The sequence below is a fragment of the Ursus maritimus genome, unplaced genomic scaffold (genome assembly GCF_017311325.1).
Source record: "Ursus maritimus isolate PB19 unplaced genomic scaffold, ASM1731132v1 scaffold_19, whole genome shotgun sequence".
Taxonomy (NCBI): Eukaryota; Metazoa; Chordata; class Mammalia; order Carnivora; family Ursidae; genus Ursus; species Ursus maritimus.
The window spans coordinates 22,522,258-22,533,061 of record NW_024424341.1 but is presented as its reverse complement, the minus strand read 5'-3'; the positions used below and the strand labels follow the sequence as shown (position 1 = coordinate 22,533,061).

General features: G+C 57.7%; 1 protein-coding gene across 1 annotated transcript; it reads right to left on the bottom strand.

Moving 5' to 3' along the window:
- Positions 1-550: 550 nt before the first annotated feature.
- On the bottom strand, positions 551-9,278 carry PLEKHG4 (pleckstrin homology and RhoGEF domain containing G4). The gene is made up of 21 exons (XM_040633014.1): positions 8,364-9,278; positions 8,116-8,211; positions 7,920-8,043; positions 7,737-7,830; positions 7,576-7,650; positions 7,381-7,497; positions 7,125-7,223; positions 6,885-7,033; positions 6,588-6,726; positions 6,377-6,493; positions 4,587-4,769; positions 3,809-4,329; positions 3,487-3,733; positions 2,733-2,822; positions 2,428-2,649; positions 2,168-2,338; positions 1,910-2,087; positions 1,376-1,492; positions 996-1,232; positions 795-910; positions 551-630 (listed from the first exon to the last, which is right to left on the bottom strand). The coding sequence occupies exons 1-21, from the start codon at positions 8,857-8,859 to the stop codon at positions 625-627; spliced, it is 3,594 nt and encodes a 1,197-aa protein (XP_040488948.1). The 5' UTR covers positions 8,860-9,278; the 3' UTR covers positions 551-624.
- Positions 9,279-10,804: the final 1,526 nt, after the last annotated feature.

Below are 10,804 nucleotides of genomic sequence, written 5' to 3'. Positions count from 1 at the left end.
ACTCTCTTTGAGACACCAAAGACCTAACAACCAGTGAAATGATTTTAGATAACAGCTCTAATTGAAAGCTATTCAAAAGGTGTTGAGTCAATATAACCAAACTGACCCAGGAAAGAAGCTGGGCTTGAGCAACCAGGGCAGTCAAGAGTTAAGGGTACAATAGGCGTGGGCTTGCCCCTAAGTTTAAGAAGGTTGGCTTTGAGAACAGGGGTTGGGAAACAACTGCTGGGAACCCACCTATGTTCCTCCTGAGGGTGGAAGCAGCCCAGTCACTGCCCAGAGCCACTTGGTGCTCCACCAGCCTAGAGCATGGAAACATCTGCTCTAACCTAATCCTAACCTGTAACTGGGAGGGGAACTACAGAGAGAATAGATGAAGGGGACATGGGGCCAGAAGCTCAGGATCAGGGTAGTCATTCAGGCTTTGCAGCCAGGCTCCATAGGAGAGGTCCCTGCCAGTCTGCCAGTGGGCACGGACATCAGAAAGAGTAGTCAATAGGGCAGTACATGTGGGCTGGAGGTGGCCCAGGCGGCAGCCACACTCTGGTCACAGCAGATCCTGAGAGAGGTGATGTTTCTTGGAGCAAAAGCTGCTGGATCCACTGCCTGCCTTCTAGCCCGGGCTCAGACCTGTGGTTGACAAGCTAGGCATGACTACCTGTTTCCTCAACTCAGGGTCCAGGTGGGATCTCTGGGGTATGGCCCCTGGCCCACCCACTCCCATTTCCACCTAAAGGAAAGGTAGCCATAGGCCTGGGCTGGGGCTGGTAGATACAGGACAAAATGGTACTCACACAGGACAGGTCCTCAAGACCTCTGCCAAGGGCCTGCCCTGACACATAGCTGCTGTCAGACCCACTGGATCCACTGGCTGATGGGCACTGGGATGAGACCTCTGAGTCCTCGGGAGCTAGGGAGGAGGAAGGTAAGCGGTCAGCAGGAAAGGGCCAGACCCTAACTGATACCATCCTGCCTCTGGCTAAGCCCAGACCTACTCAAAGACAGCTGACTGCCCAGCTCCACTTCAGCCTCCAGTGCTGCTTCCTCTGGGAAGCTGGGAGAATACAGGGGCCAGCGGAGTCCCAGAAGAGCCGGGTCTCTGTACAGGTGCAGGTTGAGGGACCCCAGTACAGAACAAGAGGCAGGGTCTCCAGGAAGGGAACTCAAGGCCCCCAGGTAGGGGCTGTCACAGTCAAACGGGGCCACAGCAATAGAGGCCCGAGAACGAACTTCTGCGTAAGAGAGAGAGTCAGGTTTGGACAGGCCAGAGCCTACCTGGGCTAAGGTCCTGAAGGGAGCACAGGCAAGGGCTGACAAAGGTCCACGTTGCCTCCCGTGCAGCTTTCCTCCCCCACACCCCCAGCCTGCCTGCTACCTCGGCACTTTAGGACGTAGTTGACGGTGCGGTCATTGATGGCTTCCTCGTTGGGGGCGATGTCCCGGAAGGCCTTGTTCCCCACACCCATGGACACCATCTCAGCCATGCGCACCTCTGGGTGGAGAGTGGGCATAGGTGGGGCCTCTCTGGACATCAGCCTTGCCCTTGGGCCTCTGTCTACCCACTCCCTTGAGTAATTCCTTTCTGTATATGCATAGCCAGCAGATTAGCTGTCCTGTGCACAGAGCCTTCCTTGGTGCCATGCTCTCCTCCCAACAATCCTGGGGACAGGTGTCATAATTGCCCTTTTCAAGATAAGGCCTCTGATACTCAGCTTAATACTGTGTCCATAATCAGGGACAGTGATAGCAGGACTGCCTGACTTTGAAGCTCTTTCCCCTACACTGGCAGCTGCTGGACCTCCCTGCTCCCAAGCATTTCCAGGTCCCTAGGCCCTGCCTGGGCCCCTGTGAGACACTGTAAGCTGTCCAGAGAGGGGACCTTTTATTGAAATAAGGGGCAGGGACACACCCTTGTTGTGGATGGCCTGCCTCCAGAGCAGACGAGAAATGTCAGCCGTCCAAGCCTGCTTGGTGGCCAAGCTAGCAGCCTGCAGCACAAAGGTGTCCCTGGCCTTGCGACGGCGGAACCAGATCTCAAACCGCAGGTTGCTCTCCCCACAGCACTCAGTGAGGCCCAGGTCTGCCATCTGTGTGGCCAGGAGAGGGGCTTGGTGAGGAACTGGGGGAGAAGGGGGCAGGGAGCACGGGAGGGGTCGGGTGGGCCTACCTTGAAGGAACGCTTGTAGGCAAATGTGTCGGTGCCTGTGGGTCCTCGGCGAGGCTTGCTGAAGAGCAGCAGCTCCTCAAAGAGAAAAACACGGCGCAAGGACTTACGGCGTCCACTGCGCACCATGAACTCGTCCTGTCGTACCAGCTGCCCCTGTTCCTTGAGGTTAACCTGCCAAGTTGGAGCCCAGTGAGTGCCCAGCCTCTGCTGCCCCCTCCCTTCACTACTGTAGCTGCCCACCACGGCCTGGCAGGACTCACGTCACAGCCCTGAATGGCGTCCATGGCCAGCAGGTCATTGCCGTGTCGCAGCTGGAAGCGCACAAGGCTCTGGGCGGCCCGCAGGGCACTCAGCTCCTGCACGGCCCCCCCGCAGGCCCGCGCCAGTTCCTGTAGCAGCAGTGCGTACTTGCCCATGCGCTGGATGGGCTTCAGCAGGTAGGAGGCCAAGTCCAGGTGGTCCCCCAGCATTTGCTGCTTGTCCTGCCAGGTGCATGGAAGACCATCAGGCAGCTTCAGAGTACTTCCTCCATCCCCTCCTCCCCTACAGGCTCAGGCTCATCTACCTTGAAGAAGGCGTGACCAAAGCTGGTCATCAGGGCATCGGAGCGAGGTTTATTCTTGCTGTAGAGTGCATACATCCCAAACTGCACCCTCTGTGAGGACACACAGCTCAGTCTGGGTGCAAGGGGGACAGCTTCCAGAGTCTGGCCCCCATGGGCCAGAGATCCTCAGCTCGAGAGGACCAAAATGCCAACAAACAGCTGCCAGGGAAGCCTCCCCCTGATCCAATCTGCCTGGCTTTGAATGAGGGGTAACCTGGCAAGAGCAGGCACTGTGCAGGGTGCGGCTTGCCCACAGGGCCTTTGCTTCTCCCATTGCTCTGGGAACAACCATTCTGGGACCCCTCACCTCGGACTACCCCGTCTTTTGCTCACTACACTCAGCCGCTTTGACCTGTCTCTTCCTTTAAACTCGATCTTTCCTCTGGATGGAACACTGACTCTAGTCCCTTCCTCTGGCCCCAGCTTAACCATCAGCTCCTCAAAGAGGCCTCTAACTGCCCCACTCCTGCCCCACCACTAATTCACAATCATGGATCTATCCTGATGACTTTCTTCCTGGCCCCAACTATAATCTGGAATTCCGTTTTTCACTTTTACGTCTCTTCTATTAAAATATGAGCATCCAAAGGGGCAGGGACCTTGCTGGTCTTACTCATAGCTGTACCCAGCACAGAGCTGGCACCAAGCATGCACCCAGGAGATCTTTGTTGAGTGTGGCAGAATCAGCTAGGGGCCATGTGGCCTGTGGGCTTACATGGCGCAGGAAGGCATAGGCTACCCGGGATGGGTGCTGGGTACAGGCCTCCAGCTCACGCAGGAAGAAATGACAGTGGAAGTCCCGCAGCTTCTCCAGGTTGCCAAAGAGGTGGGCGCGCTGGCCACGGAGGCCCTGGGGCACATCGGGGCGATCCAGCTCAGGGAAGTAGTTCTCCATGGTGTAGTCAAGAGCACGGACATACTCCCGCTCTGTAGCCACCATCTCTGCCAGCACCAGCTGGAGCCTACCAGACAGGAGGAATCAGGATTCAAGGCCTCTCTCCTGCCACTGCCCTCCCTGCCCTGCCCACTGCCTGCACCTGCTGGGGCTCCTGGGGTCAGAGCTGCTTGGTGGAGGCACGGCAGGGGATGACCCTGGCTGGGCACCCCCTCCAGCCTCTGGTCTGTGGCAGGCAGCCGCAGTGGCCGCATGGTGGCAGTGGTGGGCAGACTCTCTGAGACTCTGCCCCAAATTCTGATCAAGGCTGTATGCCTTCCTCAGGGGAGGGGTGGCAGATGCAGCTGGGACACGGCTGACACACAGGCTAGCCGTGCTGCCCGTCGTGGTCGTGGTCGTGGTCAGTGGTGGCTTCAGTGCGGCCTCTAGCTTCTGGTCCAGGGCCAGCCAGGTGTCTTGGCATCGTGCCCAGGCCAAGCGGCACTCCTGGCGGATGCCTTCAGAACCCAACCCTGTGGCCAGAGCCCACATTTTTCGGAAGTGGGCAGGAGGCAAGTCAGGGTGCTTGGTCCAATGCAGCTGCAGCCGTTGCAACACGACCCCTGGGTGCTCCTGCTCCAGCTCTGCCAACACCCGCTGCCCCTCCTCAGCCCAGGTCAAGGCCTGTAACACCAAAGCCAGAGAGGCAGTGAAGATGGAGCCCACCAAGACCACCGAGCCTTCTCTTCAACCCATTCCCCATCCCCACAGGATGATGACTCAGGCCATACCCCCCAGTGCTTGGATTTTGGGGTCAACCTGAAGACAAGGAGAGAGAACAGGCAGAACGTCCTGAAAGAGCTCAGGCTGTGCTGGGGTTAGGCAGCCACCCCTCCATCCCCATTGACCACCTGCAGCCAAGGTCAGGACACCCCACCTACCTGCTTGAAAAAATGAGATAGCTTCTCAGCATCTGCCAGCCGCCGCCGCCGCTGGGCCAAAGCCCTGGAGAAGTCAGTCAGCTGGGCTTGCAGGGCCAGAAAGCGGGCCCCAGCGGGGCCCAGCTCAGCAGCCTCCCAGCCAGCCAGTGGCTGTAGAAACTTCTCCCCTCGCCTGACCTGCTCCTGGAGACAGAGACTGGGCTCAGCAGGTCTGAGCCTGGTGGTCTAGCCCCAGAGCAGTCTTTTCCACAGACATCTCTCCATGTCATTGTCAAGTCTCTCCTGTGACTAAAGACCTTCCCTTGCCCCCCGACTCCCCTCTGTGTCTGTACCCCTCTCTGCAGCCAAACTTCCTGAAGAAGTCGTTATCCTTGGTATCACTGCTTCTTCACCTTGTCAGCCTAATGCAACCTCAGTGCCACCTCCATCCCCAGCACTTCTCAGGCCTCATCTGACCATCACTCAGCAGCCTCCAGTCCTCTGTCTGCCAGCTCCCCAACCCTTCTGCACTCACCTGATTCTCCTCATCCTTCTCTGGTGGTTCCTCCTCCTGTTCCCCATCCCTCACCTGGGCCATTAAACACTGGTGCTCTTGAACACAGTCCACACTCTCTCCCCTCGATCTTGTGTGACCAACACATCCACATCTACCAAGTGACCCTCGACACCCAGGTCTCGCCTCTGAGTTCCAGGCCAATCCCCATGGGTCTCGTTCCCTCATGGTCGTCTCCAAAGTACACCCAAGACTGGATTGATGAATCCCCTTCCCCCAGAAGGTCCTTGTCTCCCGGCCCCTCTCTCAGGGAATGGCACTCATTCACCTCTGCAACCTCCCTCTCCTTCTTACTATGTATCCACCATCAAATCCCAGCAATTTCTAAAATCAACCCCTCTGCCACCATCTGGCCAGGGAAAATATCATTCCTGCTGGGCCACTGCAATTGCCTCTGTGGACTCTACACATCCATCCTTCAAATCACTGTCTACCCAGAAACTAGGATAATCTTCCTAGAATGTGGATCTGATCATGTGACTTTCCTCCTTAGATCTTACACTGCTATAGGACCCAGTAATTTGACCACTACTTTTCCAGCCTCATTTTACCTCATCTCACTCCATTCTCCCTCCCTTTTTGGCACTGCATTTCAACCTCACTGTCCTGCTTATGGTTCCTCAGGCAACCCATGCTCCCTCCTGCCACAGAACCTTTGCACATGCTGTTTGCTCCCTCAGCCTGGAATGTCTCTCTCTTTTTTTTAAAAGATTTTATTTTTATTTATTTATTCGACAGAGATAGAGACAGCCAGCGAGAGAGGGAACACAAGCAGGGGGAGTGGGAGAGGAAGAAGCAGGCTCATAGCGGAGGAGCCTGATGTGGGGCTTGATCCCATAACGCTGGGATCACGCCCTGAGCCGAAGGCAGACGCTTAACCGCTGTGCCACCCAGGTGCCCCTCAGCCTGGAATGTCTCTTAACCCCAACCTCTCTTTCTCCTGATTAACCCTGATGTATTCTTCAGCTTTCAGCTCAAAAGTCACTATCTCAAGAAAGCTAGCCCAACACCCCTTCTGGATGAGATCTTTATTATACACTCTAGAACCACCTCAATTACTTCTCTCCAGAGTTTCTGGCTCAGTTTGCAAACACATATATAACTTTGAACCTTTGGTTACAACTGATCTTCTCTGCTGAACTATACATTCCAAGAGAGAAAAGGAAAGATTTGCTTTCACCCATCCTGCATTCCCAGTTCCCAGCAAAGTGACCAATACCAAAGTGACCAAACTCACCTGGGCAACCTGGTCCAACTCCTGAAAAGGACCTTGGGCCTGGAGCAGCATGTCCAGTGAAGGCTCCCTTAGCTCCTCAAGTACTGGCCAGCCCACCTGCTGCAGCCACACTTCAATCTGGAGGGGCACAAGCAGGGAAAGGAATGCTGCTGTGAGGTGGAGGTCATGCTTGAGATCAGAGGGAGTGCCCATCTGGGCAGATAGTTCCCACCTGGTGCAGTCCACCCTCCTGCGCCTCCAGAGTCTGGACCAACTCTAGTGCCTGTACTCGCCGGTTACTCTGGAGGGTCAACTGGTGCAGCAGTCCATCTACACGGCCATAGAGTTCATCAACCTCATCCACTGCTGGCCTAGTACAGGGTACATGGTCTTAGGGCTCTTCGTTGCCTTGCTCCACTCCACCCTGTCCTGGGACCACAATCCTGGCTGGTTCTGAGCCAGCCAGCTGAGTCCCTGGCATAGGATATGGTGAGCTGGAACAAGATCTGGTATCTGAGTTTGCATCTACCTGTAGTCTGGGCTCAAGGTCACCTCTGGGATCTCTTGCTTCAGCCATGCCAGCTCTGAACCCCCCTGGCATTGTAGCCATGCTAGCCGTGGTGAGTCTAGCACGTGCTGCATCAGGACCCGTGCCTGCTGTAACAGCCGACCAACTTCCTGTGATTAAGGGCAACAGGAAGTGGAGGTAAGAACGGGAGAAAAGGAGGGAGACAGGGAGCATTTGGAGAGGTGTCGAGGGAACGCTCACCCCAGACTCCATGGGCTGAGGCACAGCCTTCATGCTCTCGATGGCCCCCTGGAGCAGGGCACAAACCTCCTGGCAGCTCTGCAGTAGGGCTTCCAGACGCTGTGAGCAGGGGCACGCATGACCACAGTAGTACAGTGCTGGTCCCAGGCATCCTGGATCCCAGGCCAGCTTTGCACTGCTCAAGCCAACCCAGAAGAGGCCCCTCTGCTGGCCAGGTTGCCTGCCACCCACCCTATGCCCCACCTACTGCACTGACCATCCGGAAGTCCAGCCAGGCCTGGTGGCAGTAGGGCAGGCCTCCGCCCATTGGAGCTGGCAACCCAGAGGTGGAGACGTGGTTCAGCAGGCTCTGATGAGAGGGCAGCTGCTGCAGCTGCCAGGAAAGAAGGTGGTGACCTAGGCCTACTGAGGATATAGCCCATCTCCACCCCTGGCCAAAATGGCTCAGTACCTGCAGCCTGGAAGGCACCTCCTCTGGCATCTTTCCCAGTAGCAGCACCTGGTACACTGACCCTGGGGCTGCTTCCTGCAAGGAATTTGAGTTCAACCATGTCCCCAGCCCTACACAAAAGGAATGACTGAAGGCAGGGGAAGCTACAGTCCTGTACTCACTTGCAGCTGGCTGAGCCCCCAGAAGAGGGAAGAGCTTGGGGAACAAACTCGGGCATCCACCAGCACAGTCAGTCCCATGGCCTGTATTTCAGGCCTAAAGGAGAGGCTTCAGTTCAGTATCTAATTCCTCAACCTTGCCATCTCCCAGCTCAGGCTCCACCCCCCCACACTTCCTCCCCAAACCTGGGGATGCCACGCAGATAGAGCAGGAGGCGGATGAGTTCACGGTCACTGCACTTGGGGTGAAGCCAGGCGGGGCTATGGGCACACAGAATCAGCACTGCCCGGCCTTCTACATCCCGAGTCCCTGTGAGAAGGCAGTGAACACCTGCCCAATCAAGTCACCCCACTCCCACCGCCTCCAGTCTTTCCCAACTACCTGGCAGGGTAGCCATGCCACTGGCCAGCAGCTCCCAGGCAAGGTCTTGGGCCAGGAGATCATCAGCAGGCTTAGGGAGGCCAGAACCACTGGGGTCTTTGGAAGGAAAATGGCTTGGGTCTGCATTGGGCCACCCACCCAGAGACCCCCTCCTCGGACGTGGGCTTCAGCTGGAATAGGGTCTGAGGGCTCCCCACCTTTAGGAGCCCCCACTCCTTCCAAGACTACCTTGGCCCTGCCTCCCTTACCTGCCTCCAGGAGCTCCGAGGATGTTTCAGATAATGAGCCTCCAAGGTCCACAGGATCAAGGCGGGCTGGCGGCATTAATCCGCTTGGAATGTGGTCCCTTGCCAAGCCTCCCCCTTGACTATCACTCTCGCCCTGTGTGAGGCTGAGGCGGGAGGACATCCGGCACAGGAGGCTCTCCACTCCAGAGGGGGTTGGTTCCTCTAACTGGAGTGAGGAACCTCCTAATGTGCAACCCTGGCCATCCCCCAACCCATCTACAGCCATCTGTCCTGGGGGTGACTGAGGCTCCCTAGGCAGGGGGCTGCCCTGCAGCCCTTCTCCCCGGGCTGTCCCTGCTGTTGGTCTTGGAGGATTGGGGTCCTTAACCTGCATGTGGGGAATAGGTTCCTCTTCATCCCAGGCATCCCTGAAGCTGCACACAGCAAACCTCCAGTCAGTGGCATGTCCCTGGGAGTCCGGAGACTCATTCCCACCCTCTGGTGGCCCTTCCATCATTCCCTCCTTCCTTAAGAGTGGGCCTGCTCAGAGCAAGTGGGAGAGGGGCTGGGCCCTCAGTGTGAGGCTTCTGCTCATCCAAGAAATGGGCTGATGATGGTCGGGGTACGGCTCAGTGGGTGAGACAGGCAGAAGGCACTAGGCCTGAGAGGCCAGGCTTGGTGCCCAGGCAGAGGGAGCACAGACGCAGCAGCAGTTCAGACCTGAAGAGACGGGAGAACAGCAGGGGTCGGTCCCGCCCGACCGCACTCACATGGGCCTCAGCCGGGAGGGCCCCCACGCTGGGACGCACACTCCCCGCCACACTCTGCCGGTCTATACGGATGGGACGCCGCCATTGCGTGGACTGCCTAGGCTGACACCCGCCCAACCGGGCCTTGTCTCGCTACCAAAGTCCGCGCCCCATCCCTTGCCCGCCCGCCGCACTCACGTCCCCGGGACGCGGAACCGCGAAGCCATGCCCTCGAACCTACCGCAGCGCCGTCGACGCCGGCTACAGCGCGCCGCCCGCGTCCACGGGCGCCGCCTCCTGGCCGCGGGGAGGGAACGCAGGGCGGCGGAGGACGTAGCGCCGCGCCGCCCCCTGGGGGCCGGAGGACGGAGTTGCATCCCACCCCCAGGCCCGACGGCAGCAGCCGGGACCCCCAGGAAAGCGCGGAGGAGCCGGCCCTCGCTGAGCCCCCTGCCTGCCGCCGGCCCCTCCCACCCTCGGGGCTAGGCGGCTCGGCTCCACTCCCATCCTCAGGGCCTCCTTACTTTGACTTGGCTTCTCTGTCGGCGGGGAGGGGCAGCCACTGCCAGCCGTTTCACTGTGCCCACTCCCCCGCCTGCCTGAGAGCGCCGGAAGCGGCCCCCTGCTGGGGAAGGCCGTGTAAGTGCCCGAGGGTGAGTGATCTGGCGGGTCGGCCTGGTGGTCGAGGGAAGGGGCTTGCGGCGCAGGGGGGGGGTGTGTAGTGAGGCTTCTGCTCTTGAACCCTAACCCTCCTCAAAATGGGGAGCACTCACTCCTCGCGGGAGAAGAAAAGTGTGGGCCCAGGGTCCCAGGTCCCTAGAAAGAGAAACTGTCTAAGCCCAAACCAGCTGCTTGCGGCTGCTAAGAACCAGTAGGGGTATATTCATGGAGTGTAGGAGGAAGGGGACCCTCCCTTGCAGTCCTCAATCTTCCTTACAGGCCCAGGCACAAACAGACAGGTTGTTGGACTACATGCCCGGGTGAGGGACTGCTGTCTGGGCTGCAGGGAGGGAGGGGGCATGGAGACCTCTGGGGTAGGAACTGACGCAGGTCTACCAGAATCCACCAGCCCCAGACCCTCCACTCCGGTGCATTCCCCGGGCATTTTCACCTACCCCCTTCCCCACAAAGTCCAGCCAAGGAGGTTGGGACTGAGGTCAGGGTCCTGGAGCCAGAGGCATTAATCCAGGCCTGCTCTCCACTTACCTGCTGGGTGAGCTCCAGCAACTCAGTTCTCTTGAAGCCTCACCTTACTCACCTGTTTAAAAAAAAAAGAAGAAGAAGAAGGAAAAGAAAAGAAAAGAAAAGAAAAGAAAAGAAAAGAAAGAAAAAGAAAAGAAAGAAAGTCATTCGTTTTTTTTCCCCCTGAGATTGCCATAAGGACTAGGGAAGACCCCATGTGTCAGATGTCCAGTCGCTGCCAGCATTTGGGCTGTGTTCATGCCCTCCTGATCATTTCACCCTCAGTCAGGGGATCCTAAACTGCTGAAAGTTACCTGGAGAGTTGACCTGTGAGATCCCTCCCAGCTCTGAAGTATTTAGGGCATGTGTGCCTGGCCTGACACTCCCCAAAATTTGTGGGAAGATTATAAGAAGGTAGGCTGTGTAGCCAGAAGAAGGCACTATGCCCCACAACATGCTCAGGCCTTTGGTTTCTGGGAGGGGAGGGGGCGATGGGTATAATGGCTTCCTTGGCTCTAAAGCAGGCACCGC